The sequence below is a fragment of the Neofelis nebulosa genome, chromosome 4, assembly GCF_028018385.1.
Source record: "Neofelis nebulosa isolate mNeoNeb1 chromosome 4, mNeoNeb1.pri, whole genome shotgun sequence".
Classification (NCBI taxonomy): Eukaryota; Metazoa; Chordata; class Mammalia; order Carnivora; family Felidae; genus Neofelis; species Neofelis nebulosa.
The window spans coordinates 162,057,318-162,081,200 of NC_080785.1; the positions used below are offsets into that span (position 1 = coordinate 162,057,318).

The 23,883-nt window shown below is 54.6% G+C and overlaps 2 protein-coding genes across 14 annotated transcripts in view; both read right to left on the reverse strand.

Annotated features, from left to right (window-relative positions):
* DNM2 (dynamin 2) overlaps positions 1-12,992 on the reverse strand; it is an 89,300-nt gene extending 76,308 nt beyond the window's left edge. For 8 of the 13 annotated variants that reach the window (XM_058728024.1, XM_058728018.1, XM_058728021.1 and 5 more), the window contains exon 1: positions 12,667-12,992. In XM_058728024.1, the coding sequence (XP_058584007.1) occupies positions 12,667-12,827 (161 nt within the window). In that variant the 5' untranslated portion in view covers positions 12,828-12,992. The remainder of the gene's footprint in view (positions 1-12,666) is intronic. The other 5 variants (XM_058728023.1, XM_058728017.1, XM_058728022.1 and 2 more) reach the window with 2 other exon arrangements.
* Positions 12,993-14,402: 1,410 nt separating this feature from the next.
* QTRT1 (queuine tRNA-ribosyltransferase catalytic subunit 1) lies at positions 14,403-22,714 on the reverse strand. The gene is made up of 10 exons (XM_058728032.1): positions 22,427-22,714; positions 22,123-22,191; positions 21,886-22,024; positions 19,214-19,292; positions 18,975-19,090; positions 16,319-16,457; positions 15,994-16,069; positions 15,769-15,878; positions 15,593-15,680; positions 14,403-15,488 (listed from the first exon to the last, which is right to left on the reverse strand). The coding sequence occupies exons 1-10, from the start codon at positions 22,667-22,669 to the stop codon at positions 15,336-15,338; spliced, it is 1,212 nt and encodes a 403-aa protein (XP_058584015.1). The 5' UTR covers positions 22,670-22,714; the 3' UTR covers positions 14,403-15,335.
* Between the last annotated feature and the right edge of the window lie 1,169 nt (positions 22,715-23,883).

Consider the following 23,883-nt stretch of genomic DNA (forward strand, 5'->3'; position numbering starts at 1 on the left):
GTGGCTCAGTCAGCTGAGCGCCTGACTCTTGGTTTCAGCTCAGGTCATGCTCTCACAGTTAGTGAGTTCGAGCCCTGCATCGATCTCACTGCTGTCAGTGCAGAACCTGCTTTGGATCCTCTGTCCTCCTCGCCCGCTGACCCTTCCCCCCACTTGCTCAGGTGCGTACGCACTCTCTCCCTCTCTCTCTCTCTCTCAAAAAAAAAATAAAAAACTTAAAAATTATTAAAAAATTAAATAAAATAAAAAGAAACTTTGGTGCTTCCAAAGCACAGTATATGAAAAGGAGAGAAAGAGTTAACTACTGTAGGGAGACCTGATCGACACCACCTTAACCAAGAGATCAAGGTCAACATCACCGTGATAAGATGTGTTGATAACATGGAGCCCAAATAGGATGTGGAGAGAAGGGTTTCTGGCTTGTGTGGTATTCTTCTCCCCACACCCAGAGTGCCAGTCTAATCATGGAAATCCCAGATAAACCCAAATTGAAGGCCATTCTATTAAATGCCAAAGGCATGAAAACCAAGGGAAGTCAGTGGTGGGTGCTGTGTCACCGACCAGCAAAGATGGAGGAGGAGCGGCGACTCCAATGCAAAGTGGCACCCCGGGTGGGGTCCGGGGACAGGAAAAGGACATAAGGGGGGAAACTGGGGAAATCTGCAGAAAGTCTGCCTTTCCTTAGTGGTAACAATCTACCACAGTTAATGTCTCAGTGGTAAGAAACGTACAATGGTAAGGTAAGACGTAAGCACAAGGAAGGATGGGATACGGGAGCCCTCTGTGCTGTCTTTGCAACTTTGCCGTAAAACTTAAAAACTTGTTTATTTTCTGTAAATCAAAAACTGTTCCCAAAAAAAAAAAAAAAAAAATGTATGGGGCGCCTGGGTGGCTCAGTCGGTTGAGCGTCCGACTTCGGCTCAGGTCACGATCTCACGGTCCGTGAGTTCGAGCCCCTCGTCAGGCTCTGTGCTGACAGCTCAGAGCCTGGAGCCTGTTTCAGATTCCGTGTCTCCCTCTCTCTCTGCCCCTCCCCTGTTCATGCTCTGTCTCTCTCTGTCTCAAAAATAAATAAACGTTAAAAAAAAAATGTATTACAAATAAAACAAAGGCAAAAACTCCTCAAGACACTGAAGAGCAGGGACTTGGCATGAGGTGGACACATTATGGCAAGACTCTGGACTGTCACACATGAGCTCATAATGGTGTCGGGGAGAATGGGGAACATTTACGCACAGAAATGCAGAAAAAGGATCTGGCAAGAGCCACGCACTGATGGACGTGGTTCCCTACAAAGGGTAACAGGAACCTCTGCCTTTCTCTGCGCACGTCTGAAAGGAACGCATTTTATTTTACAATGAACAAACCTTAAATTTAAAAAGAAAAGAAAAATCAAGTTGATGTGTCGTTGTCGGCCCAGTGCCGACAGAGCCTCCCCACCTCCGACGGCCACCTGCCCTGGGCTCCCCAGGGAGCTGTGCCAGGCCCTGCCACCAAGAGATGTCAGCGGGGCAGACGCCATAGAAGCCGGACTTCCGTCTAAACAGCTTCTACCCACGTGAGGGGAACTTAGTATTGCAAGACAAGACATGCCAACCCAAACCACAGGAAGCGTCCCTCCTCAAGCTGAGAGGACGGCTCACGGTCTCTGGTCACAGCCCCCCAATCCTGACTGCTAGATCCCTAGCACTCCATCGCCCCCCCCCCCCAAGGTAACAGAACCACGTTTGAAGGCATCCTCCTTAAAACCACTGGCTCCCTGGCCACAGGGCCAGCTGGGGGCCTCCCAGACAAGGAGGCTGTGACCCTCCAGAGGACCCTGTCCATCAGCACAGAACACAGAGGCCCCGTGGCCTGGGACAGACAGGGCTGTGTCCCACACCCAACACGGGGGCTTCCTCCAGGGCTGGCCTGGCCGTGCCAGGGTGTATCACCCAGCAGGCGGGTGTCACCCCAGCTGGGACAGTTCCTGCTTGCTTTGCTCGCCAGCCAGCCTGCCAGTCCCTAAGACTCTTATCGCTCGGAAAATGCGTATCATGGAGCGGAGTCTCCAGGATGCCTCCTCCTACATCTGGGTGTGGGGGTGTCACGAGGGGCCTGGGGAGCTCTGCTGGCCACTTGTCTACACCCCACAGGTCTGTGGTCTGAACAGGTTCAACTTTAGCCAAAGGAAGTCTCCCACTACAGAGCATCGGTTTTCCGTGCTGCAGCTCATGACCAGAATCCCCCCGAGTTTTAAGTTGGCCCGGGGAGGGGTCCGGCCCCGCGCGCTGGTATTTTTATGACATCTCCCCCTGGCTCCCTGTGGGAGGATGACCCCCTCGTGGCCTCCTTTCCGTGGTTCTGCTCTGGTCCAAGTGGGCACTCGGACAACCTGCCTTCAGACCTCGGGGCCCCACAGCGAATGTGTTCAACCAGCACCCAGGCACACGGCAAGAATTAAATGGGTAGCACACCGGCAGCCCGGAGGGGCCTCAGTTGCCCCAGCCCAGGGTGGGGCTCCCTTAGAGCTAGAGAAGCCAGAGCAGAGAGACATCCACGCTTGGCTGGCCTCAGGGTCTTAGCACAGTACTGTCATTACTCGGTGTCAACAGACAAATCACAGCCCTTCCTGTAAAGACAAGGTGCCTGCTTCTGTTCTCCCTAGAGCACCCCACGCCCCACCTCACCGCTGTGCGCCCCAGTGATGAGTCCTGGTGCGTCCTCCGGGCCCCTTCTCAATGAACGTTGTCTGTGCAGCAAAATGAATCCAATTCTGGTTTCTAGATATATCCATTCAACAAATATGCATGATCCTACTACATAGCAGGACAGCAATGAGCACACAGACACAAACCCCTGCCCGTGAGAACCTCCCATTCTGGTGGGACAGAGAGTAAACTAATAACGAAAATAAGTTCAGGTGCTAATAAGAGCTCTGAAGAGGGGCGCCTGGGTGGCTCCATCAGTTAAGCATCTGACTTTTTTTTTTTTTATTTGGGTGGGCGGGGGAAGGGGTAGAGAGAGAGGGAGATAGAGAGAATCCCAAGCTGTTTCCGCACCGTCAACACTGAGCCTGATGCAGGGCTTGAACTCACCAACCACGAGATCACGGCCTGAGCTGAAATCAAGAGTCGGACACAACCGACTGAGCCACCCAGGCGCCCCTGCGACCAGCTTTGGATTTCAGCTCAGGTCACGATCTCATGGTCCGTGAGTTGGAGCCCCGTCTGCACTGAAAGTACGGAGCCTGCTTGGGATTCTCTGTCTCTCTCTCTCAAATAAATAAACATTAAAAAGAAAAAGAGCTCTGAAGAAAACACATCAGGGCAGGGGTCTGAGAGAGTGCCAGGCCCCGTGTCAGCCGGGGTAGGTAAGGGACCGCCTGGCACTGAGGTGAGGTTTCAGCAGGGACCCAAGAAGACAGGGGCAGCACAGGTCACGCAGAACTCTGGACACAGAGGAGATGTGACTGAAGGCAGAAAAAGGCCACAGGGGAGAGTGAGCCCGGGGGTCTGGGGAGCAGGCCGCGTGGCCAGAGGGGTGAAGGAGGAGAGAATGGCAGGAGGTGAGGGCGGGCGGTGACAGGGGCCGCGAGAGAAGTCAGGCTTTTACCCCAAGTGAGGTGGGAGCCAGGCAGGGTCGTGTGCAGAGGAGGGTCGTGCCCTAACTCGGGTCCACAGGCACCCAGTGGGGGTGGGGGGCGGGGGCAGGAGCCGAGAAGGCAGGATGGAGACGACCGCTCCGGTTCAGGACGTGCTGACGTGGGGGCACCGGGGAGGACCCCCCCCTGACCAGCCCCACGCCAACCCCAGCGAAGCAGCCGCTTGCGGCGTCTTGGCCGCCGCGGCCGGGAAGGTGAGGACTGCACACGCGGAGCTGCCACCGTCCCGTGTCCTCCCCGCGTGCCGCGTCCGTGGGCAAATCCCGGGACTAGGCGACTAGGAGGAGGCTCGACACCGGCCACCGAGAAGCCGGTCTGTGTACCATGAGCACTACGCAGCCGTGAAGAAGGGAGGATCACGGGGGGCACTTGGGATGCCCACCGGCTCACGTACGGACGGGCCGGGTCACTATATTCTACGCCTGAAACCAGCATAACGCTGTACGCTAACCTACTAGAAATTAAAATTAGAACAGGAAAGGGAAAGGAAAGGGCCTACGGATAACAGGGCCCGAGCCGGGACCCACAGGTACAAATGGAGCGGTCGCCAGTCTGCTCCACGCCAGCTCCTGCCCGCCCTCCTCACCTCGACAGAAAGACCTACTGCCTCGTCCAGGAAGCACTCCCTGACCACCACTCGGCCCAAAGCTCCCCATCAGAACCTCTGTCTTCCACGTGCCTCCTCCGACTCTCACTGTGCCGAGAAGCAGAAGAGAGGACAAGAACCTCTTGGGGCCCACTCGTGGCAGCACCCCAATCCAAACCCAGCCCCTGCTGCTTGCTCTGGTGGCCCCATTCTCCACTGCAGACAGATGCTGGGTGAAGGAACAGTGGGCAGGCACGGGGACTTGGAGGCCCCCACCTGCCTGCCCCACCCCTGCCCCTCAGCCGCCTCATCTGTAAAACGGGACCGACCCAAAATGACCCCCAGACAGCGCTCAGTGTCGCGCTCACACTCAAGTGCATCAAAGACGCGCGAGGTCCATTCGGTGTGGGACAAAAAGACCAGAGCCACCCCGACTGCCACTGAAGGAGGCCCAACAAGCAACTGAGGGGTGCACCCGGCCCCGCAAGGACCCAAGGAAGGTCTGGATTATTCCTCCACACCTGGCCTGGTTCCAGAAATCTCTGAGGTCACTCTGAGGTACAGACAGCGCAGGAGGAGTGAAAACCAACTTGATGAAGCTGGGCCAAGGGTCAAGGGTGCTACTCTAGATACGGGCCAACAGGCCCAGTGGGGGAGGCCTCCTGAGAAAGTTTGAGGCTCTGGGTTCAGATTTGGCCCCCCGCAGACCCAGCATCCTTGGGCCAGCCTCTCTGACTCAGTTTCCTCACCAGTAAGCAGCGATCAAGTACGGGCCTCAAAGCGAGTAAGGTGCCTTGCCCTGAGGCCCCAGAGTCGATCATGGCACACAGAGGATGCTGTCATTTCTCATTAGGACAGTCACAGCAACTGCCACTGGTCCCTTTCCTCCATTCCTTACCCCTCTGGGGGCGGTGGGGCGGTGGGCAGGAAACTCCCAACACAGCAAGACCTCTGGGATGTGTTAAGTGGTTGGAAAGCAAGTTGCCAAGCCACGTAAGTGGGGTGGCCCCAGTTCTAGAAAGCAGATATGCTGAAAAAGAACCAACTGCTGGCAGTGCCATATATTTGTCCCGGCAAGGACACCTGGACACAAATACGCAAGAGGGGTCTGGCAGGATCCACCCCAACCTGACCATGGCGTTCCCACGTGGAGCCAGGAGGGCGGGACAGGGCTGGCGGTGCGTTCTTCCCCATCGGTCAATTTCCCTCTGCACAAGAACAGGGTCTTTGGTGTTTTCCTGGCATAATTCAAATGCAGGGAGAGTAGGCCTCACTTTCCCGACCCTCACGTGCCTCCTGGGTCTCACCTCCGCCTCAGTCCCTTTTCCAAGAGGACAGCAGGTACACGGCAGGCCGGTACGTGAAGCCCTCTGTTCGTGCCCTTCCCTCTGCCTGGGACACCGTTCCCTGGGGTCTTGGAGGGGCTGGCTCCATCTCGGGGCACCCGCGGACCACCTGTCTGAAGCAGCCTCCACCCCGCCACTCTCTCCCTCCCCCTACCATTTTCGCTGCACTTCACCTTCAGAAAGCTGTTCATTTAACCTTTCACCCGATCTCTGCCCTTCTTGGTGCCGGCCGGGTTCCGACCACCTGGCCCGGCAGGTGCCACTGAAGGCGTGCCAGCCGGGCACACAGCTAACAACCTCGAAGGGTGCCGAAAGCCAGAAGCTGCTCGCTCCGTCACCTCGGCCCCATCCACAGACACAAGTGCCACAGCATCCACTATGCACTCCACGCCTTGCCATCCCTGACGTCCCCGAGCATCTGGCTCTGGGGGACACAGTCCCAGCTAGAGGCCCGGCTCCTGAGCTCCTCCCTGTGTGACTTCGAGTCAGTTCCCCTCTCCGGCCTCAGTTTCTTCACCTGCAAATCAAGGATGCTAAGAGCAGCACCCCAGGGCTGCTGGGACTGCATGGTCCAGTGTCCCCAGGGTATGGCACAGAGTGATTCTCCACAAACATCACCTCTTACTGTGCCATAAACATCCAGCCGCAGGTGAAACCAAATGAGCCACCCGGCTCCCTGTTCAAGCTGAGGGTGACTGCAAGAGGGAAAGCACCCAGCAGAGGCCTCCCTGCCGACACTAACAGGAACCCAGAACGCACCCAGAAGCAGGAGTCTTTTCTCTCCAGCGCCTTCTTGCTTCAGAGGCAAGGCAATTTTTTCCTTTTATTCAGATCGTAGCAAATGCCCTATAAATATCTCGTTATTGGCTTGCATTTTCCCAGAGCTTTCACACAATAAGGGCTTAATTACAGCATGTGGTTAGCAACCCCAGTAAATTAAGGGTTAGCCGATGTTCCGATTTTTTTCTGCAATCGAGGGCCCTGTAATTTCGGCGTTTTCATTCAAATCTGGGCAGAAGCTTGGCAGACGTGGCCCTGATCCAAATGCAAACACCTGGAGAGACACATGGCTCCATTCCAAACAGCCCCTCCCGCGACCGGTGCCTCTGAACACTCTGAAATCCAGAGCCGTCCACAAGGTCGTCCCCTGCCCCTCACCCGGAAACGACCGGCTTACGACCGGGGGATTTCAATCTGTGTGCCTAGCGAGGGCCATTATCCCTGGACAAATAACTCTGCAAAGACACTCGGCGGCCCAGATCTGAGCTGTGGAGAAATCGGTCTCCTGGGCTGGAAACATAATCCCGGCAAGCAAAACCCAACCAAGAACCACACGGGCAGACAACCCACAGGTGGAGTTCGGGAGGCATATCTCTTCCCTGGCGTTATACTCCGAGACTACAACCGCTTAGAACAAGAGGAGATCACACTTCCCCTGGGTCTGGAAACTAACAGGTCTTGCACAGCTTTCTGGGTCATTAAATCCTCTTCTAGATCATTCTGAGTAGCTGTTTCCGAGCTGGCTGTCCGACGCACTGTTTGTCTAGCTAATCTGCTACTGTTGGGCATTTCTGCTCCCAATCTCCCATCACCATCCACTAAATGAGCATCAGTAACTCTCACAGCCAAATATTTGTCTGCAGCCACCATTTCCACCTAGAAACACAGCAGTAACAGGCTCCCGCCAGCATTCCGGTTACATGCTCAGAGCTAAAGCCAGAATGATGCCCGCCTGCACGGAGAGGCACTCACTCAGTGTTTGGGCTAAAATAAGCTGCTTTGGGGCGCCTGGGTGGCGCAGTCGGTTAAGCGTCCGACTTCGGCTCAGGTCACGATCTCGCGGTCCGTGAGTTCGAGCCCCGCGTCGGGCTCTGGGCTGACGGCTCGGAGCCTGGAGCCTGCTTCCGATTCTGTGTCTCCCTCTCTCTCTGCCCCTCCCCCGTTCATGCTCTGTCTCTCTCTGTCCCAAAAATAAATAAAAAACGTTGAAAAAAAAAATTAAAAATAAAATAAAATAAAATAAGCTGCTTTGGAAAAATAAAAAGTAAAAAAATAAAACAAAACAAAATAAAATAAGGTGCTTTGGGGATGCCTGGGTGGCTCAGTTGGTTAAGCGTCCGACTCTTTGTTTCAGCTCGGGTCATGATTTCATGGTTTGTGAGTTCGAGTCCCACATCGGGCTCCATCCGGACAGTGCGGAGCCTGCTTGGGATTCTCTCTCCCCGTGCCTTCCCCTCTCTCTCTCTCTCTCCCTCAAAAATAAATAAATAAAATTTTAAAAAATTTTATAAAATGAGGTGGGTTTTATATTAACAAGGTAATTATGAATTCCCTTTCTTTACGGAAAGAGTCCTCACACCCAGGGCTTTTACAAGTCACAGGGATCTCCTATTTCACAAGGGTTAGCTCATTTGGTCCTCAGCCCACTCCCAGGAGAGAGGGAACATCGTGATTCCCATTTTCCGGACGAGGGAACTGAGGCCCGGAGAAGTGAGGTCATTCAGCCAATGTGTGGCCGCGCAGGGACAGCCACATTCCCCCGGGCACCTCCAGGACTCTCCCCCATTCAGGCTGACCCAGGTACTACAGACCACCCAGGCAAAGCAACTTTAGGTACGCACCAAAAGAGAAACGACGGAAAACAGCAGCTTTCATTTGCAAGATCCCCGAAGGGACAAACCAGCCCAAGCGGCGGACCACATGCCTATACCCCTCAGCCTGGTAGGGACCTAAGGTGCCAACGGTCACCTGACAAGCATTCGTCCGGCACCCACCGTGTGCCAGACAGCAGTCCCGTGGTGTAGCCATGTCTCCTGGAGGGGCCCATCACCAAAGATCAAATGGAAATGTAGCCAGAGACGGTAGAGACCCATGGGGCAGCTGATTCTTGCTAAAAGAAAAATGGCACTAGGTCATTTGTGAGTTGGCGGCTGGGTCCCGCTCACTGAGATAATCCAGGTAAAGCTGCAAATCAAAGGCGAGGGCCCTCAGCTTGCCCAGGACCAGGTCCGGAACCACCACAGCCGTCCCTCTGCTCAGAGCCCTCCCTGGCCCCCACTGGACCCCAGTACCTGCTAACCTTATCTCCCCCAACTCTCTTGCTATACTGGCCTCCAGGCACATCTTCACCTCAGGGTCTTTGCACTGGCTGTTCCCACAGCCTGGGATGCTCCCCCAGCAAATCTCCACTGATGGCTCCCCCCCACCTCCTTAAGTCTCTACTCAGATGTCACTTTCCTAAGGAGGCCTTCCTTCCCTGACACCCCCATTTAAAACCCTAACCTCCCCCTGCCCTCTCCCTGAGCCTGCTTTTCTTTTCCTTAACAGCTTTCAACTTCAGGCCTGTTTCTTCCTTATCGGCCCCCTGCTGGAAGGCCAGCTCCCCCGGGGTGGGGGTTTTGGTATCTTGCTCAGGGCCGTGTCCGTAGCCACAGAACAGGGCCCCCCCGGCAAGGACACAGAGTGTTTAGAAAACAATTTTCAAGAACAAATGAAAACTGCACAGCGCTTTAAGCACTTTTCCCCTCCATTTCGTCCTCACTCCACCCTCAAGGACAGGCACCAGGTGACTTCACCTGCCCTAAGCGATGAAACACACCCAACTTGTAAGGCAAGGGGCTTATAAGTGGATGCTGTTAACAGCCCCATTTCCCAGCTGGGGATACTGAGGCTCAAAGAGGAAAGGCTCACAGGAACAAGCCCAGGCCTGGGGGATTCTCAGCTGGAGGCCTCAACCTCAGCCTCTTCCTGTTCTTCTCCCAAGGAAAAATTTCTCAAGTTCCTCCCTCCATTTAGCTGCGGAGGCTCAACGACCAGGGTCACCAGAGAGGCTCATCCTCCCCCCTCCTTAGGGCCACATGCTGTTACAGGGCAGCCGAGCCAAGGGTCTGAAACTCAAAAGTTTCTAGGGCCAGGAGTCTCCAGGCAAATGTAAAACGAGCCTGGGCGAGTACTAGAGAGTAGTGGGGAGTGGGGCAGCACAGTGGCCACTCCTGATCTGACATGGCAGCCGGTGGCTGCTGCTTCTGAGATCCAGGCACTTGGTGCCAAGCAAGTCTCAGGCCCAGGAAGGCCAGAATATGACGACTAAAACGACAGCCGCCGTGGGTATAGGGTCAATGCACTCAACACATGTTAACTCACACAGCCGGCCCAGGGACTGCCTAGTAGTTATCACCCCATTTTACGGAAAAGGAACCTGAGTCCACTTGGCCAAAGTCACACAGGCAAACACGACGAAGCCTGGCCTAAGGCCCAGAGCCCGTGTTATTACACCACGAGACTCTGAGGCTCTTTGGGTGTTTGCTAAGCATTGCAAAAACCTGAATTTTGATGCAAAACTTAAATGTCGGTAGCTAACTAAGAACAAAGTATTTTAAACACCATGCAGGTGAAACAAAAGACCAGCAAGCAGGCTTCAGCCCCCAGGGCCACTGATCTGCAACCCGGTACAGGCTGAGTTGGTACAGGCTGAGCTATCTCGTTTGGACCACAGTCTTAGAAAACCAACAAGGAGGAGGCAATGAAACAGAGCAGCCCGTGCTGACCCCCTGGGAACAGCCCTGGAACTACTCTCTCATTTGTTCTTTGAAACTAGCCAAGATGTCATCTGTAAAGGTCTACAACGCAAAGAAGGAAACAGGTCCTCAGCTGCCAACAGTTTGGCCAAACTCACAAGAAGGAGGAGTGGGATTCAAAGCGAGGGCCACCCCGCTGTCCCCCTGTGGCAAGGCTTGGTAGCTAAGAAACCTTACCCACACTCGGGAAAGAAAAAGAAGTTAGCTCCATTTGAGCAACCCATAACCGAGAAGCTTTTTTAAAACTTTGGCTCTCGGGCCCTGAACTAATGCTCTTAACGATCAAGGTCACATTGCAGGCTTCTGGGAGAAGGTTGCCACAGGAGCCAGCTCGGTACTAGATGGCTGGGTGGGTGGATAAGAGAGAAAGGCCAGGGGCAGAGACACCGAGGAGAGGCAGGCAGGGAAGAGAGACCCAAGGTCCCCAACACAGAGCCCCCAATTCCTCACTGAACAGCTCTGCGCAAGAGGGCTCAGCTGAGCCTCAGCTGTCTGCTCTGTAAAATGGGACCATAGCAGTGTCAGCCTCAGAAGGCTTAAATGCAGTCCAGCGCATAACTTGAAAGCACTTTAATTCTGATTCGCGTTTGCTGCTGATATGGGAGGGACCAGCATGGTGAATAACAGCCTGGCCGTGCCGACCTACCGTGTGCCAGGCACCGTGCTAAGTAAGCACTTTCAACAAATCAGGTCACTGCAGAATGGCAAGTTGAGGGACCATCACCCTGCTTTTAGGGGGGAGGGGGGGAAACTGAGGCTCAGAGAGGCCAGACAACCTGTGCGAGGAGGTCACCAGGCAAATGAAACTGAACTTTGCTGTGTGTCCAGTTAAAGCCCGGGCGGGCAGGCAGGAAAATAACCATGCAAAGGGGCCCACAGCCCAGCCCAAGGCTCAGCCCCGGCCCAGCTGACCCCAGGTCCACACCTTTCCGCCACAGTGGACAACAGGCAAGGTGCCAGAGACAAAGCAGCAAAGGAGGAAATTCATGCCGCTGAGAGCAAAACTCCAGGCCTCTGGGAAGGCAGGGTGGGGCTGGGCACCACTGAGCACTAGCCTGGTGCCCTTGGGCCAAGGATGAGGCTTTTCAGAGCCTTCCTGCTCGTGTCTAAGGTGGGGTAACAGAACCTCCACCCCTCTCACTCCCTGTGGGATCCGAGAGGCTGACAAACTGAACTCGGCCTGGAGCCTTCGAGATGAACATTAACCCTTACTGCAGATAACAACAACAACAACGACAACAATGGTGATGACTGGGATGTTATCATTTGGCAGCCACAGGCACAAATGGAGCCGTTCCCAGAATGGAGAAGTGACAGCCCATCTGGGAGGCAGAAGGGCAAGAGGCGGGGGAAGGGAGAAGAAAGAACCAAACACCCCTGGAGGGCTCACTGCCAGTTCTCATTCATCAGCAGCTTCCTGAATCCGGGCAAAGAGTGGAGTTTGCCCACTGGATAGATGAGCAAACCGAGGCTTCTCAGGGCTGCCCGAAGGCCTGATCAGGCTCCAAAGAGGGCCCCCAATTTGCAGACTTTTGCTTGGGAGCTGACCCCAAGAGCACCCTGACAAGGGCCAGGAAAGAATCCTGCAGAAAGTACCCCCTCCCAGGGTCCTACTTCCAACCGATAGGGGAGTTCAAGTTTCATCCTTCAGCTCCCTTGTTCCCAGCATGCTCCCAGCCCAGCCCACCCCACCCAGGACTACAGAGATGGGGCCAGACAGTGGGGAACTGCCAGGGCATTGATGGGCAGACTAACATAAGGACGGACACCCGGACAGACAGACAAAGGGATCCGTTTGGGAGAGAAGCCAGCGTTTGCCAGGGACCAAGTTTAGAGTTAGCCTGGGAGAACCAGACAACAGAGTCCCCTAGGGTACAGCCAGTCAGACGGCAGAGGCCAGCCAGGGTAACCCAACAGAGGGATGGCCAAGTCTGCGAGCAGCACGGACAGGCGGCCAGACAGCACAGGTCACCCTAGACAGCTAGCCAGGCAGCAGGGGGCTGCCCTGAGGGACTGGACAGATGGACGGCCAAATGGTAGTGGCAAGGAGTTCTATCGAGGACAGAGACAGCCAACCAGACGGCATGGACTGCTCCAGATAAATGAACAGCCAGCCAGACCGCAGGGGTCGAACCAATAGGTACCTAGCTGGCAGGTTTCGGACAGACAGAGAGAGAAGGGGGACCTAACCCTGACCCACAGGCAACCAGATGGTAGAATTCAGCCACGAAAGCTGGGGATCTGAGAGTCGGCGACGGTCCACCGCAACTCCTGGCCCCCGCCCCCCCCGTCGGCGAAACGCCCCCAAGGGTCTGAGCCGGCTCCGCAGCCCCTGCAGGAAGCCCTCCGCCCAGGGCGTCCCACAGAGCCCGCCTCCCTGTCCCCGTCCCCGTCGCGGGCACGCAAGCGCCGCAGTTACGCCGGCTGCGCAGGGCGCGCCATTCCCGGTCCGCCCTCCGCGCCCTAGGCCGCCGCCCGCCCGCCGCCGCCGCCGCCGCCGCCGCGCTCGCTCACCGGCCTACGAAGTTCTCGAGCACGGAGCTCTTGCCGGCGCTCTGGCCGCCCACCACGGCGATCTGAGGCAGGTCCAGGTGGCAGCTCTGGCCGATGGAGCTGAAAGCGTCCTGCAGCTTGTTGACCAGCGGGATCAGCTCTTCCATCCCGCGGTTGCCCATGGCGCCGGCGGCCCCGGCCCGAGCGCCCCGCGCTCCCCGCCTGCCCCCGGCCCTTAACGACGCGGCCCCGCGGCGTCCGCGGCCGTTGCTCCCCGCCCGCCCGGGCCTCGGCGCGACGCCCGCTCCCGGCTCGGCCTCACAGTCGCCGCCTCATCCGGTTCTCAGACGACACCCGACCCGAGCGACCTCCCGCCCGGGCCCCGGGGCTGCGCCCAAAGCCCTCACACTTCCCCGGATTGGTCGGTCGCGCTGCCACTCGTAAACAGGAGCCAGTGAAGATGAGGTATAAGGCTACGGCTGAATGATCCTTCCTCCTGGGGACCTCGCGGTGGGCTCATTGGACTCAAGAACTGTCGTTTTTGTGCAAGAGCCAATAGGGTCGGGCAGCGAGTTGTCAAGGCCAGGAGGCGGTGTTTCGGGAAAAGGCAATGTTGGCCCGGCCTACTGGGGCGGGGAGTTTCCGAACGGCAAGAAAACCCAACAGTCTTACTGGCAGGAAGACCCGCCACTCTACAGTGCAGGCCAGTGACGTTAGGGATCGATTCATAGACTGGTTTGTCACTTGACACCACCTAGTTCCCTAAGAATTTCCCATTGGTTTATATAAATATCACTCCGTGCTTCCAGCCAACAAAGCGAAAGAGGACGGGCTTTGACCTGCGAATCCTGACTTTGACTGAGAACCTGTCAATCAAAGAATCCCCCGTTCTAATGATTGTTGTAGCAGGTCCATTAGTGTCTTCTGGAGTAAAGGATAAGGCCCATCGTACTCGCCGAAGAGCGACACCTCGTGGTGGGACCCGGTAATGATCGTAGCTTCAGAGTTTCCGGCCTCTAGAGAAAACTACAAGTCCCAGAATGCATCCCGGCCCCGGGCTTGCAAACCAGCTACTCGCGCGGCGTTTCAATGCGTTTTGAAGAATCTGGCGTTAGTGGTTCCTAGAGAGAGGCGGTAGCGCTGTAGCGTTGGCTCCACTTTCATTCGTATAAAGTTCCACCTCCACGCTTTTGCAAATGCTGGGCCCTTTCCCGGGAATACCTTTCGCTCACGCCCCGACTTGGTTTGGCTAATGCCTGCCTGCAACGTTGCTCCCCTGCCTTTTTGGCTAGAGCACATCGTGATCTTTTTAAGTCCACAATGAAACCCAACAGATCCTCTCCCCATGAAATGATTATCTTCTAGTCAGTGTTGGAGGTTCTGTGAACTAGAAATCTTGTTCCTCGTGGGAAAAAAGCCGGGGATAGGTGGAAGGATCTTGTGAAAAGAAGTGATTTGATCCCCGGGGGCGGGCATAGATTGGCCAAAGCCCAAACAGGAGTCAGATGGAATGGAGGTAAGAAAGTGGGCTGATGAGGCAGTTACCAGGGGAATAAAGAAACAGTGGGGAGGAGGCTGGCAGGGCAGCCAATGGTATCTGCCTGCTCCAAGACCCAAAAGCCCCGTCTCAGAGAGATGGGCAACAAGTCAACCGACAAGGTTTTGGCATGGTAGCCTTGACCGCAGTGACAGAAACCTGGAAACATCCTACATACCCATTCACGGGAGCCGGTTAAATAAACACTGTGAGACAGCTGTAAAAAAAGACAGGAAGTCTTCATGTTCTGACGTGTAAACAATTTCAAATATACTAACAGGAAAAAAAAGGTACAGAACGGCAGGTAAAGGACGCCACATTCATGAAAAATATGTACACGTGGAAAATTTCTGGAAGAATACACAAACTAATCAAAGTAGTTGCACTTTTATGCTATTAGAATAGTGGATCCTATACAAGTCTTACTTTTCCAATTTAAAACCCCTTATCTCCTAAGAGTACCAGCTCTGTAATTGGCCATCTCTAGGTTAGATCATGGGCCTCTGTATTTGCCAGGTGATAACGGCCGAGTGACTTCATTCCTCTGAGCCTCAGTCTCATCTGTAAAATGGGGGATGCAGCTATACATGCATCACAAAGTTGCAAGAATCAAACACACACATGACAACCGTTCAGAACAGTCCCAGGCACAGTGTAAGCACCCTGCCATATCACACCTACTGTCTTCATCACTGTGTTTGCTGACGGCAAAATTAAGCCATGTTCAAGGCTAAAAGCATGAGCTTTGGAGCCAGCCTGCCACTTCGTCGGTGGTGACCTTGGGCAAGCTGCTTCCTCTCTAGGCCTGTTTCCTCACCTGTAATAAGTCGGGGAACAAGAGTGCCCACCCTCAGGGTGACTAGGGGGGGGCCAAAGCCACAGGAAAAAGGATGCAGCTCCCACACTGGGGCACATGCTACATGCTGGGCTGTGCCAGGTGGTTCCCAGGTATCAGCAGCTGCTATGATTACTTATTATTATCATCAACAGGAAGCGGGGCGGGGGGGACATTGGCCACAATGACACTCAGAGGAGGAAGAGGTCCTAGACAGGTCACCTCCCCGAGAAGGCACAGATACACTCTAAATTAGAATAATAATTTTAAAAAATCCCTCAATACCTCCCATTCCCTCCCTCCCTCGCCGGAACCAGATCAACGCAGTGTGATTCCTACAGAGGCCAGGGCTTCGGTGGCCCAGGCAGGACAGAGGGTGGGGTCCCCATACATGGTGCCCATGAAGTCCTGCACGAAGTCAGGGAAGCGCTTCTCCACGATGCTGGCACGCACAGCGCTCATCAGCCGCAGCTGCAGGGGGTAGGTGCCAGCGTCAGCCCGGGAGGGGGGGGGGGGGGCGCCCAGAACCCTCCCACCACCACCCTGCGCCTGGCCCGCCCTGGTCACAGGCCCACCTGGTAGGCGATATTGTGGACGGTGAGGTGGTGCAGGGCAGCGGTGTTGTCGCTGTGGAGCAGTGCGTGCAGGAAGGCCCGGCTGTGCCTGCGGACAGGAGGTCGGGGCCGAGTGATACAGGGTCCTGCACACCTCCGCACCCTCCCCCCGCCCCCGGGCCCCCCTCTTCCCCTACTTCTGGCAGGTGGGACAGGCACACTCGGGGTCTATGGGCCGGAAGTCTTTCTCATACTGTTTCTTCTTCAGCTGCAGGTTCCCGGTGGGCACCAAGGCAGAGCCAAAGCGCTGGGGGGGGCGGGGGACAGGGAGTGGGTCAACCAGGTCTTCATCCTCACCGGCCCCACCCCCACCTTAACCCCCCCCAGGTCCGCCCCCACCTGCCCCCTGCCCAGGGCCTCACCGCCGTCCGGGTGGGGAAGACGCAGTCGAACATGTCACATCCGAGAGCCACGCAGACCACCAGATCAGTGGCATAGCTGGGGGGAGGGCCACGGGGGAGGGAGCAGAGAACCTCACACCCTGGTCACACACCCAGCGCTCCCCCCACACGTACACTCAGACTCCCCGGGGACAGGGCCACATTCCCTCTGAACCGCCCCCAGAGGAAAGCCAAGTCCCCACCCATGAGTCCCCCCAACAGGCAGGGCTGGGTCATTCCACCAATACCGGCCCAGGCAGGAACCCGCTCCCCACAGGTAGGGCTTGCTCCCCTCTCCTCCACATACCCGACCCCCATCAGGTATCGTGGCTTGTCCTTAGGCAGCCTTGAGGTGCTCAGAGCCACCATCCTCCAGAACTGGCCCTTGCTCTCGCCCCCACTCAGGCCCCCGATGGCGAAGCCCGGCACGTCCCTCTTGGTCATCTCTGGGGGTACAGGGCAAGGTGAGGGGCCACCAGGCAAAAGAAAGTCTGCCTCCTCCTCTGCGACCCCAGGGCAGACCCTGCCCGGACCTCCACAATCCCTCAGGGAGAGAGAGAGAGAGAGAGAGAGAGAGAGAGTGTCTGTCTGTCGGTCTGAGGGCTGCTGGTGACCTCAGCTACCACTTGTCGAGTCCCCGCTGCATGTGAGATCCCCTCCTTCAGTCCTCAGGGGAGGCCCACAGCCTGTGCTCCCTTAGCTGAAACCTAAGAGGAAGCCAGATGTGTTTCAAAGCTGAGAATTGTCCAGATCTTAGAACGGTGCACATCTTACCCGCCGGGCGACGGCCTGTCCTCAAATCCTCTGAGGGTCCTGCCACAAAACACACAGAGGACTCCCAACAACGGGGGTGAATGACCACATAGGTCTGGTCTGGCCACCAAATGAGCTCGTTGCAAATTCCTGGGTGGTGTCGTGTTTTAGAAGTGGGCCGTTAGGCTCCAGAATTGCAGAGAAGAGGCTGCAGCTCTACGCTGCCGTTGAGGTGTTCGGGGCTTGCCACCCCAGACCAGACATGGCAGAAGCTGGACTTGAACCCAGGTGCAGCCTCAAAGCCCAGACGTGCCTTGGGCCCCAGTTGTATCGTTCGACCAGGGGAGGCCACGGCGTCGACGAAACGGACCCGGTCCGAGCGTCAGGTTTTAAAGCTGGAATGAATGGCAGAGTCCACTGGGGACGGGTTGTTCAAATGTGGCCTCCCGGGCCCCACCTCACCGCGGACTCTGACGCGGTCGTGGGGGACAAGCCGGGTGGTGCTGGTGCAGCTAAGCCTTGGAGCACAATGAGAAGCACCATCGGGGCGGTGCCCGGCGACCTGTAGGTGGCCAAGAAATGAACTTGACGGGGCAAGGCCAGAGTGGTAGGATTTTCTTGAATCAGAGAACACAAGATACCAGAAAGTGTTTCACGCATTAGGGTAACGGTTCATGAAGCCTTGGTTTCTGCTTTCTTCTATGTCCACACATACTGAGCTGTGACATGAAATGTATCTCCAGGCCGCCTGGGTGGTTCAGTTGGTTAAGCGTCTGACTCTTCACATGGGCTCAGGCCATGATCTCCCAGTCACGGGGCGGATCCCCGCGTCGGGCTCCGAGCTCAGCATGGAGCCTGCTTGGGTGGGTGTCTCTCTCTCTCTCTCTCTGATCTTCCCCTGCTCGGCACACTCATGATCTCTCTCTTTCTCTCTCAAAATAAGCAAATTAGGGCGCCTGAGTGGCTCGGTCAGTTAAGCGTCTGCCTTCGGCTCAGGTCGGGCTCTCACGGTTTGTGGGTTCGAGCCCCACGTCCGGCTCTGTGCTGAAAGCTCAGAGCCTGGAGCCCGTTCGGATTCTGTGTCTTGTCTCCCTCTCTCTCTGCCCCTCCCCCCCTCGCTTGTGTGCTCTCTCTCCCTCTCTCTCAAAAATAAACATTAAAAAGAAATGTTTTAATAATACGCAAATAAACATTAAAAAAAAAAAAAAAAGAAAGAAATACAGAAATGTATCTCTGACCGGGGAGGGGGGTCTCCGTTCAAAAGACTTACTAGACACAGAACTGGGCTCAGTTTGAGGACGAAAGGGATGACGACAAAGACAGTCTTTACAACAAACATCCTGACGTCAGGCGCAGGCACAACGCTTTGAACACACTTTCCCATTTGACCTCACTTTGACCTCTTGACACTGGGAGGATGTGCCCATTTTACGGAGGCCGAGCCACTTGCCCGAGGGTGTGCAGCCATGAGGCAGCAGGTCAGAGGTGTGGATCCAGCCAGCTAAACGCCAGGACCCAGAGCCTTGCCCATGAAACTTTATTGCCTTTGAGTCCCCATCTCTGGCCCCCTTTTGTCTCCACGGCCACAGACCTCACATGGGCCTTACTGGCACTCTTTCCTTGGGCAGATACTCTAACCTCCTCACGGGCCTTCTGCTTCCTGAATTTCTCCATGATGCCCCTTGCTTCCTGTCACACTCCCACTCAACGGCCCTCCATGGCTCCCCAGTACCCCCACTATCAGCAGAATGCCCTAGGCACCGCTCCTGACCCTGAGGAGGAAGCAGCACAGTGTCTCGGTTAATGTTGCAGGTTCCAGAGCCCAAGACCTAGGGCCAAATCCTACCTCTGCAACATCCAAGCCGGGTGGCTGGGGTAAGTGACTTAATAGCTCTGTGCTTCAGTTTCCTCTTTTGTAACCACGGGAACCTGGTAGTTCCCACCTTACAGGACGGTTACGAAAACCAAATGGGTCAGTCTGTGACCAGCACGTGGCATAGCGTCTGGTGAACAGTATGAAATTGCTAGCTTTTGAAATCACCATTATTCTGGAAACATTCTACCGCCATGTCTGCCTCCGTGCCTTTGCTTCAGCTATCCCTTCCGCCCATTAACAACCCCCGTCAGCGCCATCACGTGCCAGGCCCGGGGGTGGGGCCCTCGGTGATGGACAAGCCCTGGATCTACCGGCTACCGGCACGTGGCTCTACCTTCAAGGCAGGTGGCCCGGAGATCCTCGTCCAGCCCGCCCTGGATGATGGCAAAGAGGTTCTGCTTGTCTGGCCGCTGATGGGCTGCAATGCACCGGTCCAGCCAGCGGATTGACCTGGAAGAGGGACCCAGTCATGAGCCCTAGGGTAAAGAGACAAGGCTCCAGGGCTATGATCCCCTCCCGGTACATGCACATACGGACACACACACACACACACGCACGCGCACGCGCGCGCACCTGTACATGGCCTCCTCCACGCGTGGCCCTGTCACAGTGCTGCTGACCACATCATCCAGTTGCATGATAATGTCGGAGCCTGGGGGGTGAGAAAGAAACACCATCACTGGGGGACGTCTGGGTGGCTCAGCTGGTTAAGCATCAGACTCTTGGTTTCAGCTCAGGTCATGATCTCACAGTTCATGAGATCAAGCCCCACACTGGGCTCTGCAGTGGCAGTGAGGAACCTGCTTGGGATTCTCTCTTTCTCTCTCTCTCTGCCCCTCCCTTACTCTCTCTCTCTCAAAATAAATAAATAAACTTAAAAAAAAAAACTTGCTTAAAAAAAAGAAGCAGCAGCACATCACTGGGAAAGCCCTCACTTCCTACTGGGGACAAGCTGGACCCTAGATGTCCCTCCTTGGGTCTTGCTGACTCCCACATAGTCCCCAATGGCCAGAGGGAACTTTTTATTTATTTATTTTTTTTTTAATTTTTTTTTCAACGTTTTTTATTTATTTTTGGGACAGAGAGAGACAGAGCATGAACAGGGGAGGGGCAGAGAGAGAGAGGGAGACACAGAATCGGAAGCAGGCTCCAGGCTCCGAGCCATCAGCCCAGAGCCTGACGCGGGGCTCGAACTCACGGACCGCGAGATCGTGACCTGGCTGAAGTCGGACGCTTAACCGACTGCGCCACCCAGGCGCCCCAAGAGGGAACTTTTTAAAATACACGTTTGGGGCGCCTGGGTGGCTCAGTCAGTTGGGCATCCAACTTTTGGCTCAGGTCATGATCTCATGGTTTATGGGTTCGAGCCCTGCATGGGGCTCTCTGCTGTCAGCATGGAGCCCGCTTTGGATCCTCTGTCCCACTCTCTCTCTGCTCCTCCCGGTATACACACGCACACACTCTGTCTCTCTCTCCCTCTCTCAAAAACATATAAGCATTTAAAATAAATAAACAAGGGGTGCCTGGGTGGCTCGGTGGGTTAAGTGTCCGACTTCGGCTCAGGTCATGATCTCCCAGTTTGTGAGTTCGAGCCCTGTGTCGGGCTCTGTGCTGACAGCTCAGAGTCCGGAGCCTGCTTCGGATTCTGTGTCTCCCTCTTTCTCTCTGCCCCTCCCCCGCTTATCACGTTCCCACGCATGCTCTCTCTCTCTCTCTCTCAAAAGTAAGTAAACATTAACAGAAATTTTAAAAATAAAAATTAAATTAAATAAATAAATAAATAAAATGCACATTTGATCCTGCCTCACCCTAGGCAGCTAAAATCCTGCCCAGGCACATAGAATAAATCCCACTTCTGCAAATTTACCCTTCAAGAGCAAAATGTTGTGTACACAAAGTGATTCGCCAGGGTGTGGCAGGCAATAGCACCATGCGAGCCCCAGTGACCACCAACAGAGGTCTGGCTAAAAAAATCATGGTCTAACCCTTCACAGAAAGTTCCTTTCCCACAATTCCAAAATCTAGAAAGTTCTCAAAACCAAAGGTTTTTTTCTTACGCTTATGGCATACCTACTTGGAAGCAAAACGAAGACAATTATAATCTTTTACGAAAATCCAATTTAGGGAGTGCCTTATTCAGTCTTAAAAAGGAAGGAAATCCCGGCATATACTACAACCTTGTGGACATTATGCTCAGTGAAATAAGCCAGACACAAAAAGGATCAATAAGGCTCGATCCAGCTGCAATAGAGTGAGACACATCAACGACATTTAAACCCATGATTTCATGGTGATCCTAAAAAAACTAAAGATTAGTTCATTACTGCTGGAGGATGTTAAGTAATCAATTCATGAAAACCGGAAAAGAAGGAAAAGGAGGAATCCCACTTTCCCTGTATGAATTGAACTACTTGGTCTCTCAGGAGTAGGTGAGGCACCTTTCCCTTTACAGAAATAATCTAGCTGATAAATGAAGAAAAGAACATTACCATTTTGGAACTCCTAATAGCATGATACTCCCAGGCAAAGAGCCTGATGGCTCACTGGGAGAGACCGGCAGACATTACCAGCTCCAGGATGGAAATATACACCCTATGAAGCCCTCCTGCCAAAGGACACAAGAACTAGAATCTGGCTCAAACCTCTAGATCTAACTACCACCTACAGTAAATCTAGAAGGCAGAAGAAAACTGTCACACAACACCATGGGGATGTGATCCGCAAAATTCAGACCATGTGAAACACTACAGGGGAAAAGAACCCATTTCTTCAAGAAGCAAATTGCGGGGGGGAGGGGTGGGGTGGGGAAGGAGTTACAGTGAGAAACTATATGATGTATAATATATATATGTTACACTTGATTTTAGCCAAAAGCGATTACATATAATACATATTAAAAGAGAAATGTTCATTGTCCTTATCAAGGAGTGAGGGATATTGATGGAGATGGGAGGGACTTAAAGCCCCCCTTATTTCAACATATCTTTCTTTGCCCGACTAATTTGCCATTTAAGAGAAATAACAGCAATAAAAATAATAAAAGCTACTACATGCCAGGCACTGGCTTAAGAGATTTACAAACATTACGTCATTATTCCGGGCGCTATCCTCATTTGAGTTGGCTCTTCCAAAGCTTAGACAGCGGGAGTGACTTACCCACAGCCAAGCAGCACGTAAGCAAAGGGCCCGCCTCACCTCCAACCCCTAGAAGCAGGGGAAGAGGAGGCGGCTCGAGACTCGCTCACCTAAGGCGTTCTGGATCTCCACGGACTTCTCGGGGCTCAGAAGGGACTCGTCGCCGTCATAAGGGGAGCGGAAGCGGACGCCCTCCTCCGTCACCTCGGACAGGGACACCAGAGACACCATCTGGAAGCCGCCGCTGTCCTGGGGGAAATCCCACCGCAGGGCCGTCAGGGGGGTGGAGTTGGAGAATCTCCACCTCTGAGAAGTGCCCTGGGATCCCAGCCCCGACTCCACCTCACCGTCAGCAGATTGTGGGGCCAGTTCATGAAGCCGTGGAGACCGTGCGCTTTCTGGATCAGCTCGGGGCCCTGGGTTAGGGGAAGAAAGGATCAGGTTAGAGGCGAGGGCTACCCTGACGGCTCGAGTTGGAGGACAGGGCTGGCCAGCTTTGGGCCCCGCCGCTCTCTCACGCCCAGCACAAGGCCTGGGCCACCGGGGGCGTCAATAAGCCTTTGTCGATTGACTTAGAGGCGTGCCCGTGCCTCGGAGGTGTCCGTGCTCCCCACTCTCTGCCGCCGCCCCACCAAGGCAGAACCCACCCACCGGCCTCAGGCCCAGATGGTAGGTGTTGCCCAGGCAGATGCGGCAACCCAGCGCGTCCAGCTGCTCGGCCGTGATGCCCTTCATAGTGGCCTGCGTGCCCACTGGCATGAACACGGGAGTGGCTACCGGCCCGTGCGGCAGCCGCAGCTCCCCTGCTCGGGCTCTAGATCGGCTGCACTCGGCCACCAGCTTCATTATCCGGGGGGCCGACTCCACGGACGTCGGGCTAACAGCTGCCGCCATCTTAGCTAACGGAACCACGTGGACACTGCAACACCCTGGGCGGCGCCATGTTGACCAAAGTCACGTGGCGCGCGGCGCGGGCTGTCCTTTTGGAAGGGAGTCCGGGAACCATGGCAACAGACGCCGGCGCGCTCGTCCCCGCGGAGTGCTCAGTTCGCTTCTGGGGCGGGGGCGTGTTACAGAGAAATAACTATAGTTATGGGTTCGAATCCCAACCCGGCCACTTACTTGCTCTACAGTCAAAGCCTCTCTAAGCGATAATCTCCCCTATAAAATGCAGCAAATAACAGTGCTTCAGCATTAAAAACGTTGTAAAAGGGGCGCCTGGTTGGCTAACCAAGTAGAGCATGCAATTCTTGATCTCCAGCTTTTTTTTTTTTTTTTTTTAATCTCTAGCTTTTAAGTTGGAGCCCCACGTTGGGTGTAGAGATTACTTAAAAATAAAAACTTTCAAAAAATAAATTAAAAATAAAACACTGTAAAGATTGAAAGAAGCATGCATATATAGAGATCTTAAGTTGCCTAGCACAGGCTTTTGTCTATGTTGTCCACGGATTTATCCCAAGAGCTTAGAACAACACCTAGTATATATTAGTCTATACAATAAAAGAAGGAATCTTAGATTTAGAGGAGACTGAGGCCCAGAACCTAGCCACATTTTTCTTTCATTAATTCAGTGTAGACCTACTTATATTCACACCTCCTAGTGCCACCTTTCATGACGCACAGGAATGAGAGTCATAGATTTATTGACCACTAGCCTTGTTCCATTAACAATAATAAAATATGGGGTGCCTGGGTGGCTCAGTCAGTTAAGCGTCGGACTTCTGCTCCCGTCATGGTTTCGCTGGTCATGGTTTGGGAGTCCCTGGGTTTGAGCCCCACGGCGGGCTCTGTGCTGACAGCTCAGAGCCTGGAGCCTGTTTCAGATTCTGTGTCTCCCTCTCTCTCTGCCTCTCTCCCTCTCACATTCTGTCTCTCTCTCTCTCTCAAAAATAAACATTAAAAATAAATAGATAAATAACAAATATTATATAATGTATAATAACTTACTGTTGAAAATGGAGCTGATATCTGTATCTGTTATGGGCAGCAGAGGGCGCCATTGCCCCAGAATCCTGCCTCTCAGTGGCCCACTGGCCTCAATTGTGCTGATGTACGCAAGACTGACCTAGGAGCCTTGGGCCTTTCAGGGTGGAGAATCTTCACTGAGG